This window comes from Montipora foliosa, chromosome 12 (genome assembly GCF_036669935.1).
Source record: "Montipora foliosa isolate CH-2021 chromosome 12, ASM3666993v2, whole genome shotgun sequence".
Classification (NCBI taxonomy): domain Eukaryota; kingdom Metazoa; phylum Cnidaria; class Anthozoa; order Scleractinia; family Acroporidae; genus Montipora; species Montipora foliosa.
In genome coordinates this window covers 4,430,430-4,449,146 of record NC_090880.1, presented here as the reverse complement: position 1 = coordinate 4,449,146, position 18,717 = coordinate 4,430,430, and the positions used below count along the sequence as shown (strand labels likewise).

The 18,717-nt window shown below is 39.8% G+C and overlaps 2 protein-coding genes across 2 annotated transcripts in view; one reads left to right on the top strand and one right to left on the bottom strand.

The window, feature by feature from the left end:
- The window catches only part of LOC137979589 (protein phosphatase 1 regulatory subunit 36-like), a 22,481-nt gene extending 8,765 nt beyond the window's left edge, over nt 1–13,716 (bottom strand). The window contains exons 1-7 of the mRNA XM_068826880.1: nt 13,583–13,716; nt 11,789–11,856; nt 10,600–10,713; nt 8,761–8,991; nt 7,245–7,343; nt 2,619–2,759; nt 1,054–1,096 (exon numbers count right to left, since the gene is read on the bottom strand). Of these exons, the coding sequence (XP_068682981.1) occupies nt 1,054–1,096; nt 2,619–2,759; nt 7,245–7,343; nt 8,761–8,991; nt 10,600–10,713; nt 11,789–11,856; nt 13,583–13,612 (726 nt within the window). The 5' untranslated portion in view covers nt 13,613–13,716. The remainder of the gene's footprint in view (nt 1–1,053; nt 1,097–2,618; nt 2,760–7,244; nt 7,344–8,760; nt 8,992–10,599; nt 10,714–11,788; nt 11,857–13,582) is intronic.
- An 85-nt stretch (nt 13,717–13,801) lies between these two features.
- The window catches only part of LOC137980473 (scaffold attachment factor B2-like), a 32,068-nt gene continuing 27,152 nt past the window's right edge, over nt 13,802–18,717 (top strand). The window contains exons 1-3 of the mRNA XM_068827930.1: nt 13,802–13,948; nt 14,062–14,248; nt 14,357–14,397. Of these exons, the coding sequence (XP_068684031.1) occupies nt 13,802–13,948; nt 14,062–14,248; nt 14,357–14,397 (375 nt within the window). The remainder of the gene's footprint in view (nt 13,949–14,061; nt 14,249–14,356; nt 14,398–18,717) is intronic.

The window sequence follows — 18,717 nt, the reverse complement described above, 5'->3', positions numbered from 1 at the left end:
GAGCCCTTTTTGAGGACACTGTCAACTGAAATTTAACAATAAATGCAAATCAAGTCAATTGTTCGTTTTTGAGGAGAGGGGAAACTGGAGTACCCAGATAAAAACCTCTCCGGGCACCGTAGAGAATCAATAAACTCAACGCCGATTCTGGGAATAGAACCCGGGCCACATTGGTGGGAGGCGAGTGCTCTCACCACTGCGCCATCCCTGCACCCCAATACAACACAACACAACACAACAAAACATGGTACCACACCACTACATACAATAATCTAATAATCTTTATTTCATAAGGTATACATACATAATTTTGTTTACAAAAAAAAACCGTTTCTAAATTTAACTCATGACATTATGATTTCAAATCTTGGTATTAATTTTTAGTGGGCTGGAGCTCAAAGAGTAACTTGTATTCTTTTAGGTATAATCCAGATCAACACAAGCAGGCTCACAAATAACCTTTTGAGGAGCTCAAAAGAACAATCTTGTCTACAGAGTCCGCTTTTCGTTTGGTCAGCACCAAGAACACGGACTCTGGCCACTTCCAAGGAATAAAGTCCGCAAATCATGAACTTCCAGCTCATCTACACATGCTCAGAAAATTGAAACAACAGTGGTTGTCAACGGTTACAAAAATGAACTTTCAGTACAACTGCGCATAAGATGGAAGTGGCCAGAGTCTGTGTTCTCGGTGCTGACCAAAAAATAAGCAGACTCTGGGAACGAGACTGTCAAAAGAACTGGTTGGCAGCCATATTGATTTGACAACCACATGAGACATGCTGAGTTGAATTTTGATTGTTGTTTATTTAAACAGCTGCTGCTAAAAATAATAATGTATGTATGGATGGCAGTAAAAATAAAGTAAACTAAATAAATTAATATTAAATGAATATTTCAAAACTCACATTAGTTTTACTTCATAAGCTTTTGATCAGTAGGTTGAAAAAAAATGCCAGCTCCTTAATCAAATGCCTACATGTATGTCTAAACTCCCTTACGTTGTGAACGAGGTTAGTATTAAAAGATCGTGCAAATATAACTTATGTGTACCTCGTACAATTCCCTGTCTTGACTTGTGTCAGAGCTCCGTTGCCTGAAAATATTAATTTAAATTTAGAAATCCCTTCAAAAACAGTGCATGAGTGTTTAATATTTTAATTGCTCATCCTCAAGAAACGCAATGGTTTACAAAGGTGGGAGGGTTCATATCAATAGTATTTTATAGGGTACCATTTGGGCGGAAGAGTAGAAAACACTGACCCCTAGTCCATGGACTACCCCAATGGACTACCCCAAAAATACTATTTCAAGTGAGTATTATTGGTCGTAAGCAGAGTCACAATAATTAGTGCTAAGCCTAAACATCCATTTTAAACAGCGTTGGTCAACAGTATTTAAGTCTAAGTATCCATTTTAAAAAGGTTTGCTTTCAACAATTGGTGTGATGGCCGATTACTTCATGTAAGTGAACTGAAACCAGTGCAACAATTATTGAAAGCTAGCCTTTTTAAAATGGGTGCTTAGACTTAAATACTGTTAACCAACGCTGTTTAAAGTAGATGTTTAGGCTTAGCCCTAATTGTGATGCTGCTTACGACCAATAGTACTCACTTGAAATACACGTAGTATTTTTGGGGTAGTCTGTTGGGATAGTCCAATGCATGGACTATGTTTTCTACTCTCCCCTATTTGGGCAACAAAAGAAGTTCATTCTTCCTTGAGAGTTTCTGTTTGCAGCAACCATCTGCAACAGATCAAATACCTATGAATTTTTGGCTTCAATGAGGTCTACAGTATTTTCACTTTCTACATTTCCTCATGTTTACTCGGTCAATGGGTGAGACAAAAAGGGGGTTACACTGCCAGGAGTGGATTTTTGTATTCTACCTGTTTCAAGAATTGTTCAACCAGTTTTCCAAGTACTTATCTCACTTATCTGGTTGCACAGAGCAATAATTTGCTTTAAATTAATTTCATTGAAATCTTCCATGATCTAGACTGAGATGGAAGTCTTTTCACCAAACCCATTTGCCAACTCATGCATATTTACTCCACATTTTCTATTGCTTCCCACATTCGAAAATACAATGCTGAAATTAAAAACTTAATGAAGCCCATTTTTCCACAAAATGATCAAATCCTAGTTCCTATTTCAAGCCCGTAGGGAAGGGGGTGCAAAAGGTGTGCCCCCCCCCCCCCCCCCACAGGTTGCAGAGGTCCAGCTTCCTGTTCACCAATAATTAAAAATTAAAGTGAATTGATTAAAAAAATAGCATAGTTCTGTTTTGTTCTATTCTTGTTTTCTAAATAGTGACATTATTCTCTAAAACTGTAAAATACATTTAATATGTAAAAGAGTCTCTGCACCAAAAAATATCCATTTTGAAGTTCAAAAGTTTGAGTAATATCCATGCTTTTACGTTTGCTTTCGGCTGCCTGTTTTCGTATCATACTGCCTTCAAAGTGCATGGAATGCAGTCTCTGACAGCCCTATTTTCAAAATTTCCCCTCGGACCCCCTAGAGGCTTACGTCTCCGTTTGGTCCGTCTCCTCCTTAGATCGCACCCTTCTGCAAAAAACCTGCCTACAAGCCTGCATTTTAATCAATCTTGTACCTGCCACAGCCCAAGTGGTGCTTATCTTCTAGTCCAAGGCCCAGCACAAGTGTGCAATAGCTTTGACCCAGAAGCCTTTGAGCTGCCTCCTGTTTGCTTATTGCTGTTGCTAAGGCTTTTCTCTCAGCCAGACTGGGTTCCCTGCATGTGCACAGAAAAGGCAGACCAAAGAGAAGGAAAAATATTGTGTTATCATTTAATTTGTTAATACATGTAGCTGAGCTAATCCTACAGTGTATGTATCAAGGTAAAATTCTAATACATGACTGTATGTAGTTACAGGAATTAATAAATACCGGTAGTTACCTTGGACAGGTTGTACATCAGGATGTAACCAAAAGTATCATGGCTAATATTTGCCTGAGAGTACAGACCTGTTGTTATCACGTAATGGTTAATAAGACATGAATGTGCCATTTCAAACCATAACGAGCAAACTATCGTTATCCATGATACTGATTTATTCATCACAGGATAAAGCATGCCTTTGCAGAAAATCAACATCCAAACGCTTCTCCTGACAGTTCTCACAAATTATAAAGTTCAACTCCTTCCCCTCCTAAGAGATACTGTTCACAGTTTTACTCTTTCTAATTCCAGATGATTGTCATCATCATCTGTCGGCTGCAGACAGGCGACTACAAGCTTCCTCCAACCACAACTGTCCTGTGCCAATTCAGACAACTTGTCCGGCACGGGCCATGCAATCATGTTGTCTGTGTCTCCCAATAGGTTTTGACTGTAACTGAGACACAGGGTTCATTGCCTTCTGGTTTCCTCCTTCCATGTGGTGGAATATAAAGTGCACACTCCTTGCATGGCTCATCATCAGGCATCCTAAGTACATTGGCCCAGAAACCTCAGTTGATGGGTTCTGACATTTTCCACTAGCGGGGCAGTCTGAGTTAGATCATAGATGGTAGCTCTTGATGTGGAGCATAATTCTATAACATGAGGTACCAAAGGCATTGATCTCGCTTTCCATAGCTTTCGACAGGACCCACAACTCACAAACATATAAAAGGACAGTGACACACGTTCTGCGCATCTCCAGATACTTGGATTTCCTATCGCCGATGCTTACTAATACAGGGATATTTTTGCGCGGTTTGAAACTTTCCGGAAAAAGTAGATCTTAGTAAGTACTCTTGGTATTCAAAAAGAAAATTGGCGGTAACCATGCATTTTTGAGAGATAATTAAGCTTCAATTTGAGAAAGAAGTCCATACATTGCTTTGTATTTTAAAGCTTTTTACAAATGTTATTCATGAATTATCTTTGGAAAATGCGTGGTTACCCACAATTTTCTTTTTGGATTTCAATAACACTTGTTAAGATCTACATTTCCTGCATAATCACACACCGGGGCAAAAATATCTTTAATTAGTAGGCACCGTCCTTAAATAACTTGATCTTGGTGGAGATTGCTCAAGATGCTGGGGCATCTCCACAGATAAGTATTTGAAGCCTTGTACATGGTTGATTGTACTACCATATACTTCTAGTGGAAGCTGTGGACAGCAGTTGATCACTATAATTATACTCTGTCTTGGGAGCACTGATGACAAATCCAAGGTCAGCAGCAGCACTGTTTAGTCTGGCAGTTCTGGTATAGCTGGGACTGGGCACAAGAGATGGAGGACTCAAGCAAGGCAATGTCATCTGCAAAGTCCAAGTCATTTAAGACTTTTGCTGGGTTCTTTCTTGATTTACGTGGGCACATAAGAGCTCCAGAGTCACAATGAAGACCTCAGCAGCAGGTAGTCCACCAAGATAATAAAAAGAAAAGTGCCAATACATCACCCTGAAGCACTCCTGTGTTAACACTAAATGGTTTGGAGATACTTCCATCAACCATAACTGAACTGCTAGAGTTGGTATACAGCACCTGGATTGCGTTGACCAAGGTTTCTGGGATGCCATTTACAATGACGTAGAACAGAGAACATCACAGACCTATTGATGGAGTCGAAGGCTTTCTTAAAATCCACAAAGGTGACAATCAATGGAAGTTGTTTTTCTCTAAAGCCTTCCATGATTCTTTCCAAAATATGGATTTGCTGGGCGCAGCTGTGACCTGGACGAAAACCTGCCTGGTTCTTTCCTAACAGAGGGTCTAGGTGAGATCGAATTCGGTTAAGGAGAATTTTTGTTATAAACCATGGCAGCTATCGACATTAGAGTGATTCCTCTGTAGTTTGTCATTAGAGACAGATCACCCTTCTTCGGCAGTGGGATGATGACATTTGTCACCCACTGTTTAGGAGGCGACAAGTTGGTGTACACCTCCGACCGAGCAGAAGGCATGGATGGTATCAATCATCTGGTCACCATCTCCTTGGAGAGCCTCTGCAGTAATTGCACAATCAAGGCCAGCAGCTCTGTTGGTTTTCATGGCTGCAGTTGCTTCAGCTGTTTCTTCACGGGTGGGAGGATCAGTGTAGATGGGAAGCTCATTACTTGCCGGAGGAGGTAGGTCTGATGGAGTGAAGCCACTGTCATTGTTCAAAAGTGAACTGAAGTAGTCCTTTCACTCCTCAAGAAGATGTTCTTCATTCTCGGGTGGGTCGCCATTCCTCAGATTCACCTTGACGTTGGTTTTGATGCTCCTCCCAGACAATGAATGGATTATATTCCAAGTGGTTGTATAATGACCTCTCTCGTCAACTAAATGCAGTTCTACCATTTGTTTGTTAAGTACAGCAGTCTTGTCTACTTTGTAGGAGTCATTCAGTCTGGTGTTAAGGTTGCTCCACCTTGCTCTGGCTTGAGGAGACTTTGAGTTGGAATCTCTTCTTAGCCTCATCTCTTTGTATTTTGAGTTTTGTGGTTTCTTCAGACACCCACCTGGGCAAGCCATGAGTTTCCTGCTTGCCAAGGACTTCCTCTGCCACATCTCTTACTGCTGATTTTGAAAGACTCATACCGCTCTGATAAATCTATAGGTTGGCCATCCAAAGCCAGTGCTTCAAACTGATTGGATAATTCGAGCTGGAACTCATCCTTGGTGTCTGGATTCTGCAACTTTTTCTAGTTGAACTTTGGTCTTTTGCACGTTGTCTTCTTATTTGATATTAAGCTAGTAAGAAGATGGATGCTTACGATATGATGATCGGAGTCCAGTTCAATGGAGTTGTAGGCCCGACAGTTGTGCAGAGAGTTGACCCACTTGCTGTTGATGAGAATGTTGTCAAGCTGGTGTTTTGAACCTGCAGGGTGATTCCAAGTCCACAGCTCACCATGCGAATGGGGAAATCTAGACTGTGCTGGGCGAAGGTTGTGCTCCACGCACAAGTTGACCAATCTCTCACCATTATCATTTGTCTGATCATGGTAACAGTATCTCCCGACAACTTCAGGATGAGTATGATGACTGTCTGTACCTATTCTGGCGTTAAAATCCCCAACAACAAGATTGAGTCTCTTGAGTTGCTCTAGAATTGTTCTGCAAGGGAAGTATAGAAGGCGTCCTTAGCTGTTGCTGGACCACATTCTGTTGGAGCATACACGACAGTAATGGAAAGCCTGGGAATCCCCTGGAAAGTACTTTTTGCATGGAGGATTCTTTCTGAGATGACCTCGACCTTCTGGATGCACTTATAGATTGACTTGGAGATGAAAAAACCAACACCACCTATTCTTTGATTAGTGGCAGATCCATATTAAATAAACACCCAGTTCCTGTCCTCAGACCAAAGTTCTTCTGTTGGGCTGGTGGTGATGAGCCTGTGCTCTTGGATGCCGATGATGTCGATACCAGCATCAGCACAACCTGTGAACAGTTGAATGATGTAACATTCCTGTCTGAAAAAGTGTACGTGCAGTATATGTTGAGATGACAAGGGTTTTGAAGGCAGACAAGCGACAATAATCAGGACCAATGGTTCGTGATGGTGTGCCGAGTTCCCACTGGCCCGTCATGAAGTCAGTAGTACATTGCCGCCTGGCTGTCTTCCGTCATTTTCAAAGATTGTACTCATCAAATTATGCGGGCCAGTCCAGGGTGACAGAGTAAATTATATATAGGGCAGAAGTTAAAATGTTCTCCTCAGATGAGGTTAACAGATCAAGGACCATAACACCATCCATGAGGCTCTGCCAGGGTAAATTCAGACAAGCGACATGGCCTAAAAAGTAGCGACGGCGCGTAAAGTTGACAAAGCACCGACACAACACCTTTTAAAATTGAGACAATTATTATTAATATTCTACAAGGGTTACACTGGATATGAAGTGATAGTGCCGAGTTGGTAATAATTAAAATTTAAATCCAGCATGCCCAAGTAGAATAATAATTGTTTTATTAAAAACTCCAGGATCAACAACTCTTCCATGTCGACTAAAGCATCAATTTCTCAGTCAATTCCAGTCCAAAACGGCTTTTGTCAGCCTTTTTTTTTCAGAGCTGCAAAAATGTTTTCAGCTCACTTATAGTTGCTGATGTGTTCCCTAACCATAATTATTATAAAGTACAGCAGGTGTATGAACTGATAGCCTGTGTCTGGTGAGCCAATGAAAATGCTGGATATCTGATATCCGTAGTTTAGTTTTTGATAATAATATTATAATAATGCACAAAGCATAGTAATAAACTTAAGGAACAATAGTTATGATCACAAAACTTACACTGCCATTGGTTTGGGTTTGTTTTCTATAGCCATCCTCTCAAAGAATGCATCAAAGTAATTCAAAGTTGCTAACTGAAATTCATCAAACTGTTCAGAGCTAGAACCAAAAGAAACAATACTAACAATAACTTTATTTACAACAAAATATTGTTGATGTCAACCTTTCAAGTATGCTTGCCTATTTATTTAGCCAAGCCTAAAAGTTTAGCTCCCATGAACTATTTATTCTAATACAATAAGTTAACCTGGCTTGAACCTGCGATCCAATCGAAACCCAGTACCTGGTCAGTGGCCAACTATTTAAAAAAAAACAGCTTACCTCAATGAGCTGTAAACTAGAGCCTACAATGTGGTCACATGATACTAGTCAGTGGATACTTTGTCCCGACAGGTTTCCTGCTAGCAGACGTCTCTTTTCTTTTGTGTTTGCTGGGTTGACGAGTACGGGAAAGCGTACGCTGCCATGGGTCAAAACTCGCTTTGATCCAACCGCCGTCCACAACCTTGGATGGTACTCTCCAAACCGCTTGCCCCATGATGTGTTTGCGGACTGTGACTTGAGCCCAAAGTGTCCTGTGCACACATTCCTTTACAGTATTTCCGCTGTTGTTAAATGAGCCCACACAACATGAAGTATCACATGAGGATTCAGTTGCTAAGTAACCGTTGTGCATGCTGAACACAGTGAATTTCGACCCATGGCAGAGGTCTCTTTCCCGTACTCATCAGCACCAGAGAACACAAAAGAAAAAAGACCTCTGCTAGCAGGGAACCTGACAGGTGTCAATTGACCATTATGATAGCATACATTCCAATATCAAAGAATTAGGCTGTAAACAGCCACCATGTTGGCCGTATTGATAACTATTATTATTATTATTATTATTATTATTATTATTAAGATATTATTTAATTATTATGCAACTTCGTCTCGCATACACGCCCACGAGCAATACCGCTACCCATGATTACCATGAGAAATTAATTAAAAGCAACTCATAGGTTCCTATGAGTATGGTACTGCTCCTCTTGGCGACCCAAAGTGGCGCTCCGCTAATGAACTCAAGTCAAATCAATGTTGGTTTCGGAGGGAATGGAGATTCACAACATTTACAAAATGTTTCCAACAGCATTTCTGGAAACACTTTGGATAAGTCAGTGAAGAACCAACAAATTCAAGCCACACACTTTACAAAACAGACTCAGTGGAAATCAACCCCAGACCACCACATAGGTTTGAAGAGACATGCTTTCATCAAAATGGCAACTGGCCCATAAAGTATTCATCAAACTATTAAAGCCAAGATATATGATTATTGATAGGTCCTAGGCCTGTAATGCACAAAATGAGATACAATATACAGTTGATTTTGATAAACGTTTGAGGTCATGCAGTCTTTGTGCTCTCTTCCCCAACTTTAACATCACTCCAGTGACGGTCAACCATTTCTAGAGGGTTTCTTAAGTACTGTAACAGTTGTTAAATTGCATGTCTAACTGCATGTGAAATGCACCTGTAACATTTTTGGAATGCTGATGGCAATTCATCTGGCATGGAATCGAAAGCAACAACCTTCACATCATCTAAAGTGACAGTAGCATGCTCATTTGCCCCTGCTTTGATGCTTGGTCGTGGTGAGGAACCTTTCATGTTACCCGCTCTTTGGAACGTTAAGTAAGTCTGTCCACGGTGAGATAATGAGCCAGCTGCACCATAGTTTTTTGACATAACTGATGGTGTACCCCTGTAGAACAACAAACAGTGGTCCAAGGATGATTTTAACTTTCGCTTAATTACAATACGATACAATAACAATAAAAATTTAATACATACTTAACTGACCACTCCATATATTCATTAGGAATTTTTTCAGGGCTATCGCAACACAATGATTAAAATGACAGAACAGAACAACAACAACATCTGTTAAGAGTCCCAACTGGCCGGATCGAGGCAAACCAGTTGGCTAATTGCAAGTGCAAGCGAGAGGTTGAACCGGGGACTATCACGATTAAATTGAACGAGTGGTCAAAACAGGTCTTGAACCTGGGATCTCCGCATCTCAAAGCAAACACCCTAACCACTGGGCCACACTGCTGGAGACAGTGCAGCCCAGTGGTTATTTCAATCGGTACAATAAAGTTAAGATAATATTTGACAAAAACATTTGACAACTTTTTTTACAATTTTAATTTTAGTAATTGGTTACCGGTACCCTAAAACTAGCATGCAAAGCAAACATATTTTTGTTTTCAAACTGGTAACTAAAGAATTATTGGCCAACATCTTGGATAGCGAGACTAAAAGAGGCCAGAGGTGAGTCAAAAAAATGGCACTCAGTGAGAGGAGGACAGCATGAAATGGATTAGTGTGGGAAGGGAAGAAGAATCTACCGCTTCCCCCACGGTCACCCATTGTCCCAATCCTCTACCGGCTGTGTGCTTTCAAAATGGCAGCCCATTACAAACATTGGACCTTGAACAAGAGTCTGCTTCCCAAAAAAATGCCTGCTCTGTAGGCTACCCAAAACATAAATTATATTTATCATTATTTTATACTTACATTGTACATTTTCAGGATGACATGTGGTTTGAGAGTTTTTCTTGCATCTTATAATACCAGCTGTCATAAAGCTGATAGGGTTTTCAAAACCTGAATGAAGTAGGATCATCCCGGGAAGAGTAGTCCAAGAAAGGAAGTCCTTTAGTTGGTGTCACAATTGACAGACGTTTCGACAATCTGAGTGGACATCAGACTCAGAGCCAAGCTGACTTTGAGAATGACTTCCCCTTGGTTGCCGAAGTGTCAGCCAATGCTACAACAACAGTTCTTCTCAGGACTACTCTCACCTGCACGTTCAGCACTTCATCAAGTTTTGATGACTTTACAGGTTCAAACCATGCGTTATTTGATAGGGTTTTATGAGGAAAGGAACTTTATTTGAGAGTCAAGTCTTCTAGCTCTGATTAGCACTATAAATTGGGGAGTCACTCTAAAATGAAATCAACAAATTAACGCGAATCAAAATGTTTGTTTTTTATTTTAAGGAGAAGGGAAAACTGGAGTACCCGGAGACAAAACTCTCTATGCAGAGTTGAAAACCAACAAACTATGCCACATATGACGCCAAGTCTGGGAATCGAACACAGGCCACATTGGTGGGAGGGGAGTGCTCTCACCACGGTGACTGCACCATCCCTGCACCCCAAAAGAATGGCTTAAAACCCTGTACACATTAAGGGTAGCCCAGTACTTTCACCCTAGGCTTGCACTTACACTGCGACCCGGCCATCGACCTTGTTCATTTTACCCTCTTATTTATAATTAAAGAGGCCGTGCATCATGGCATCACCTGTCATTTTTTTTGTTTAGATCCTGAAAATGGATTCCTATTCCTCCTTTACTCCTCTTTGATTTGTTTGCAGTAAGAAAGTTTGTTCCTTTATCTATGCTTCCGGGAATTGTGCTGTTAAAAGAAACCTTCATGTTAATAATAAAAATAAGCAAGTATCAAAAATATCATGATAATACTCTTTGTTTGTGACTTTTATATATCCAATATATCCACACTGAAAGAGTATTATGGTATTTTTGATACCGGCTTCAATTGTGAAGTATCTAGATTAAATGAAAACAAAATTATTAATGATCCCACCTCATCAGTTTCATACACAAAAATCACATACAAAGCAAGCAAGTTTAAGATTTGGAGGTCATATTAAACAGCAACAAATTGGAGCGAATTTTCAATATATTTGTAATTATACTAAGTATAATTAAATATTGAAAATTTGCTGTGCTGATTGGTTGCTGGTGAGATGATTATTGCACAATAATCACCAAAGCATTTTTTCCAAAATGGCTGCATTAGCAGTTTTGCCAAGGTGACAAATGAAGAAATTAAGAGAAAGAAAGAAAATGCATATCACCTATGAAATTATACTAACTTAGAAACAACTATGTTCACCTCTGGCTCCGTGAATAAATTCAGTGAATTAATTGAATTTTATTCACCTATAGTATATTCACCTCGCCTTCACCGAAGTTATTGTTAAATATTAAACATTTCTTACATCTAGCAGATTTTTTCCCCAAAATACTGTAAATGTTGGACTAAAGTTGTACAAAGTGTGGTTGAGGTTTGCAACTTACTGGTAAAGTGTACATCACATTTGCAACAGTGCTTTCAAATATTAAAATTTTAATCTTTGGAGTGGTGACTTTCACATAAGCTGTATTAAAACCATTGACCCCTTGGAGCGAGACTTAATATTACTCTGTCTAATATATGTCAGATGATTTCATTCATCAATGGGGCCAGTTTAGGCCAATCAAATGGGTTAACACAGGGGCCAATCCAGGATTTTTCTTAGGAGGGGTTTCACCGCTAAGGAATGAATAACAGTTGAACTAGAAAATAAAACCGTCCCCTTTAATCTTACATTTCTTTTTCATAGCATAATTTTGGAAAGTTGATAAAAATAATTTAATAGTTGTAACTTTTATGTTCAAATGACCCTTTAAAACCTCTTAGTTTATACCTCACGGCCTCCAAAGTGTTTGTGTCATCTTTCCAAATCCATCTTCTACTGAGAATTGTAGGTTTGTACTGCAACATTGAGGGAAATCGTGAGGAGTTGCAGCTACACTGTAGCAACATGGTCAGCCATCAACCAGGTATTTCATGCTGGTTAGCTTAATTATTTAACCCTTTCCCTCTATTAAGAGTGACAATCTTATAGATTTTACATTTCTAACACCATATTATTTTACTCGTCAATGGAGGCCACACTTTAGGGGTTAATGAGTTAACGTTAACTCCTACATCGGCTCTCAAAAACTGTATGTCTCCCTTAAGGATGGTACCTACTAATTAAAGGTGTTTTTGCCCTGGTGTGTGATTATGCAGGAAAATTATGTAGATCTTAATAAGGGTTATTGGAATTCAAAAAGAAAATTGGGGGTAACCACGCATTTTTCAAAGATAATTCCTGAATAACATTTGTAAAAAACTTTAAAATACAAAGCAATGTATGGCGTTCTTTCTCAAATTGAAGCTTATCTCTCAAAAGTGCATGGTTACCCCCAATTTTCTTTTTGAATACCAAGAGTACTTACTAAGATCTACTTTTTCCAGATAGTTTCAAACTGCGCAAAAATATCCCTGTATTAATAAGCATCGGCGATAGGAAATCCGAGTATCTGGAGATGCGCAAAACGTATGCGCAATAACAATAGTAGGCACCGTCCTTAACCCATTGACTTATGGGAGTGAGACTAAATAGATTTTACTCTGTCTAACGCCAGACAATATTTTACTAGTCAACTGGGGGGCGTCCTACGGCGTTTGAGGTGTGAATGGGTTTAAAACTCAGTCAAAAACTACATGTATCTCCCCATTAACCAATAAATGACTCCTAAGAGTGGTAACGTGTAGAGTTTAATTTTATATGTCTAACACCATGCCAGAGGATTTTTTTCGTCAATGGGGACGGGTTAAGGGGTCAGGTTGTAAAAAGGGTTACAGCTTTGAGCAACCTGTAGGCGGTACGATTATTCCGGGGATGGGGGGTTGGGGGTAGGGGGTGAGGGGTGAGGCGAAGGGTGTAAGGGGTAGGGGGTTAAGGGTAACATAGCTGAAACAACCCAACCAAAATCGCTAACCTTAGGCCTAAACACATATTTTAATGCTCTAGATAATGACTAGGCCTTTAAATAAAGTTTAGCATTTTTGTTTCAGCTATGGCACCCTTCACCCCCTACCGCCACCCCTACCCCTCACTCTGAACCCCGAACCCCCTCCCCTTCCCCCATACACCCGGAAGTGTTATGCCACCTGCAGGGCAAGTATATGCTTCAAGGAGATAACAGAAGATTGTATGATTGAACAAATTCTAAATAAATTAACACCTCACCTATTTATCAGGGTGTATTTCTCCAATCCTGTGTGGTTATTCTCCTGATTTAATGCAGCTTTCTACCCTTTACATTCCATAGTTAGCAGCCGTGTTTCTTACTTATATATATTTATACAGAACTTGACCTAACTGTGACTGCAGCTGCACATCAATATTGCATGCAAACATTTTTGTACTGCATTAATACTTCAAAATTGCCACGAAATAAAAAGCAAATATTATAGTTTTGAAAAAAAAAGGTCAAATCCAAGTCAAAGTTGATGATATTACCCTCCCTGAGCATGGAAAATTAAATAATTAATTTTGACAAAAATGTATGTCGACCTATGTCTATTGCATTCTCACTTGTCCTTCAAAGAATGTCACCATCAAAGTTAGCCAAACTTATGAATTGTGTTCTCAATGTCAAATACTTACAATGTCATCTGGCTGGGCCATTATTTGCATTCATAACAAGCCACGATATTAAGTATATCATCCAACCGAGAGGAGGCCATTTTGTTTTTTGTTGCTATGAAGATGATTATTACGAGCCCGTGATCTTCGGAAAGTATCGTGACACATTCGGCGCCTTACCCAGATGGCCGTGGCGGCTGGGTGGCTCCATCCGGGAGATTTGTCCTTGCTCGTAATCCCATGCCACATGCACTCAACATGGCGTCTGTAACGTTGGGCGGTAAGAAACTCACAGATTTTCGAGTAGTAGATCTCCGTCAAGAGCTTGAAAAAAGATGTTTAGAAAAGAGTGGAGTCAAGGCAGTTTTGATCGAGCGTTTGCAGAAGGTAAAGTCGCGAAAGTAGCCAGAAAATTGGATGTAAAAATCATCTTATGTCGTGGGGCGCAAAATCATCAATGGCCGGCTTGTGTTCACTTTCGTATTTTGCATTTTGTGTAGGCTTTGGAAGAAGAGAAAGATGGCGAAGAAGAACTTGCAGAGTTTATTCCCATTGATAGCGCAGACATAACAGGAGAGGAGGAGGAGGAATTCGAGGAAAGTGACGCTGAACCACTAAGTCCAGTTATATCTACCATTTCGCCAAAGAAAACCACACAGAAGAAGACATCTATAACGCCAGTTTTGAGTAAGATGAACATCGCGTTTCATTTTCGGAGCATCTTCCGTAAACCCAGTGGTTTTCTAACCTATTTGCCATGCAATTTATTTAAAACCATTTGATTTATTTTTTCAGAAAAGAAAACCGAAGTTACATCTGAAACTGAAGAACAGCAGGTAAATAAGGAAGAGATAAATGTTCGTATTTTAAATAATCAGCGAAGAATTTTTGTTGAATCTACGACGAAAGGCGACGGAAGAAAGTGGTGAAAATTGGGCAAGTAGAAGTATGCACTTTTCAATAAAGTCTGTAATGAAGGTTGTACTTCAACCTGCGTATGTTTGTGCTGCCTTTTTTGAAATAGGCGTATAACAGAGTATCGTTGACATGTCTATGTCAAAATTCCTTGTAATATTAATTGGTTGCAAGCACGGTAATGAACTAGTCATTTGTTTCCCCCGACCCCCGCGGATAGTGGGGACATATGGGGGAATTACTAGGGCAATTACGCGAGATTACGCCATAATTACTCCTCTAGTGGGTAGGGAAATTACAAGATTTTCGTTCCTCTGCCCTACCCCTCTGGGGACATACAGGGGGAAATATCGGGGAATTCTTACCTAGGAGGTCTGGTACTGAAAAGAAACGAAGAGTAATGTTAATGAGTATTTTCACACGTGCAAAAATTTTTTTTTTGGTCGCTTATTCCTGTCTTGTTTCTATCCAGTTCTTTTTTTTTTTTTTTTGTTTCGTTCCTTGTATATAGTTCATGTGGCACACACAAATAGCAAGAACTGTATATTGTGGTAATCTCCCTAATATTTCCTTGATGACTCAGAATCTTTTAGGAACAGAGGGGTAGGGGAATTACGTGTGTTTGCCATCCCCGGGGGTCAAGGGGTGGGGGAAACAAATGACTAGTTCATATTGTTCCCTTGCCCTTCTGCCCAAATTTAACATCATTGCATCTAGTGATACAAGCAAACTGGAGCAATTACAGAATACAGGGCCACATTCAGGACCTGTGGAAGTAATGACACATTTGGCTCTACAATGCATGAAGAACAAATCATTAAGGTAAATATTGGGGTCTGGTGGCTCGTCTGGCCCGAAGGTGGATGGCAAACAAGCCGGCTCATCACTAGAGACTCTAGATGTGGCCCTGTGCTCTGTAGTTTAGCCCAAACATCTGATAGTGTCAAGTGATAAACATATGAACATTGCATTTCTGGGCATTGAGGATGAAAGGAAAAATTGGGAACATGATGCTGAATTCCATTGGTTGTACCCATACCTAACAAACTTGGTACCAATAATTCTTAACATGAAATGTTGAACCAAAATATTTTCATGTTACAGTACAGCCCAAAAATAATACACGGGCAAGAACATCTTAGAAAGACTTTATGATATACAAAACTCGCAAGAAGATGACATTTTTCAGGGCAATGCATGGTTGAATCACCTTTCGTAACGCATACTTTCGTAACGCATGTTTAAGAAATAAAAAACATGTATCGTGTTTTTATCGAGGTATAGAAACACGAGTGAAAGTTTGGGAGAACGAGAAACGCTGTGGGAACACGAGCCGCAGGCGAGTGTTTGCACGGCTCTTTCGAGTACATGTTTAGTCGACAAATTTGCTGTGCGGAGGAATGGAGATTCCTTGTAGGCTAGTGTTTACTTGTTTGAGTAAAGCGAAAATTAATCGTTGAAAGAACTCTTGGAGAGCAAGATTCGCCGATAAACACTCGAAGACACAAACAGCTCCTTTAGGAGCCACCACTCATTAAAAAGTCAATGAACAACAGCAACATGCTCTCAGTTTCTTTTATGTTTCGTTACTGAGATCTTAAGAAGTTGTATGAATGTTAATTACTCCAAACACAGATGTATCCATGGATAAGCTGCACCCTTGATTTATGGCTTCAATTTTGTGAAATACCATGTCATGTCATACCATGTCAGTTCTCAAATAATCAACTTATTCAGTTGGTGTTTGCTAAGAAATTTATCACACCACGCTTAAAACTTGAGATGCTAGAAGCTGATCTAACGTGAAATGGAAGCGAATTCCACATGTCTACAATACGATTAAAAAAACTAAATATAAACGTGTTCGTTCTAGCATAGTTCTTCTTTAAAGTGAGGCTGTCTTTTTCTCTTAGGGGATACCTAGCAGTATCAGAGTAAAATTGGGTGTATGTAGACATGTCTATGTTAATGTATCCATTCAAAACTTTATTAAAAAAAAGAGTACAATAACTACATCAAAAAGAAATCGTCTATCTTCTAGAGACAGTAGATTAAGCTTAGAGATACGAACTTCATAGTAGAGATACGAACTTCTTAGTCATCTTCAGTTTTTAGAATAAACTTTGTCAGTGATGTATCGAGAGTGCGTCATTGCGTCCTGGGACGCACTTGTTTTCCTTTTGTACGCATAGAATATGGAACAAAGGGTCCAATTGGACTCAGAAAAAAAATAGAATGTTTATGCGAACGCCAGGAAAAACATGCGAACGGAGTATGTCACAAGGAAATTGAACATTCCCATTTCTCACAACGGAGAAATGATCGAGTTCCTTAAATTTCAAGGTAAGCTGTTATTTTCGGATTTTTGTAGTCGAATGATTTCATTTTGTCAACCATTATGTCCAGCTTGAGGAGTAAAAGTTTTGAATTTCCACGTGTTGCGTGACATGATCTGAGCTGTTTTTAGGCATGACAATTGGCGACACTTTCTATCTGCCGCCAGTGATAAAAAATCATTTCAGTCAAAATTCAGTTTGTTGCATGCTTTCCAAGCAAATTTCAAGCATTAGTTCGCTTATCGTGAGCGTTCCGGGCGCGCACATGTCATTGTCTCGGTTCTTGTTTTGTACGTAACTTCGTTGTTTTGCAAATTATGCAACTTTTTCAGAGTTAGCATTAAAATTAACATGTTGAACATGAAATTTGAATGTATTCAATCGTTTGATTATTAACATAGGCCATGGCGAAGTCTCGGCCGCTCGGTCCGACGATGACGTGTGTATCGATTCCTTATATTTGTTTACTCATTTGTTTCTAAGTTACACCTCAAGTGTTGTTAAAATAACTTATGCTCTTTTGCGGAAAATTGAGATTCAGTTCTCTTTTTTTTTTTTTGCTGTGGAGATCTAGTTCATTTATCAACTGGAGCCAACAGTTCCTACAGCATACGGATTCTTCGAGACGTTTTCAGATGTGATCGATGGAGCTTTGAAAACCATACATTTTGATCGATGAATCAAGGGGCATAACAGTTTCAAAGAAATTGATCATTTTAATTACATGTTAGTGGGGAGGGATATGAGTTTATCTTTGTGCAGTAATATTTAGAAATCTTAAAGGGTACTGCAGCAGCAATAAGAGGCAATAGATCGAATATTAATTCTTGAATATTAATTAGCTGGACCCCCAAATTTTTCAAAAAGGGGTCCAGAGGACCCCAAATTTGAAAACCTGGATACATCTCTGCTTTGTGGTGCGACGTTGCGCTCTTTCCAGTTTAGTAATATTCCTGGCAGTGAAAGGTGACCAAACAACAGACTCATATTCCAGCTGTGACCCAACCAAAGTGCAGTACAGAGTTCTTAGCGTTGAAACATCTCTAAACTCTCTGCAATTCCTCTTTATCAAACCAAGCACTTTGTTTGCCTTGCTGGAAATCTTGTCTATATGAGAGTTCCAAGACAGTTTGTTGTTCATGAGCAAGCCAAGGTCAGAGAATTCAGCGGTAACTTCAAGGGTGGTACCCCCAATTGCAGAGGAGCCAAAATAGGGGAGCGATTTTTTGTAATCCGCATTAACTTGCATTTCTTTGTATTGAAGCTCATATGATTTAGCTGACCCCAGGAAACCGAGTTATTTAGATCATCTTGAAGCGATTCATGATCGCATGGATTTTGAATGACCCTCAAGGTTTTACAGCTATCTGCATACAAAGCCACCTAACTTGTAGGAGAAACAACATCAGACAGGTCATTTTATAAAAATCACGAAAAATAAGGGCCCCAAAAGGGACCCCTGGGGTACCCCTGAGGGGATAGGACCCCAGTCGGAACTTATCCCATCCATTACTACCCTCTGCTTACGATTCGATAAGTAGTCCCTGCACCAGTTCAGAAGGCAGCCAGAGACACCAAAATTACATAACTTTTGCATTAAAATAACATTGGACACTTTGTCAAAAGCCTACTAACTAACTAGGCCAGCATCATAATATTATGCAAATTGCTACGCATTGGATCAAGGCTGCTGCCTAAAGAAAATTTTTGGGGAGCCCTTCGGGCTTCCAACATTAAATGTTAGTAGCCAAAGTCATTTTTTCAAGAGCCCAGAATTAACCCAATGAATCATTCGCGTGCGCTGTTTTGTTGGGCAAGATAACTTGGGAAATTTTCGACGTTTTGCATTGGAAAGCGAGCGTTAAAAATAAACCATATGCGCAGTAAATGTACACAAGATACTGA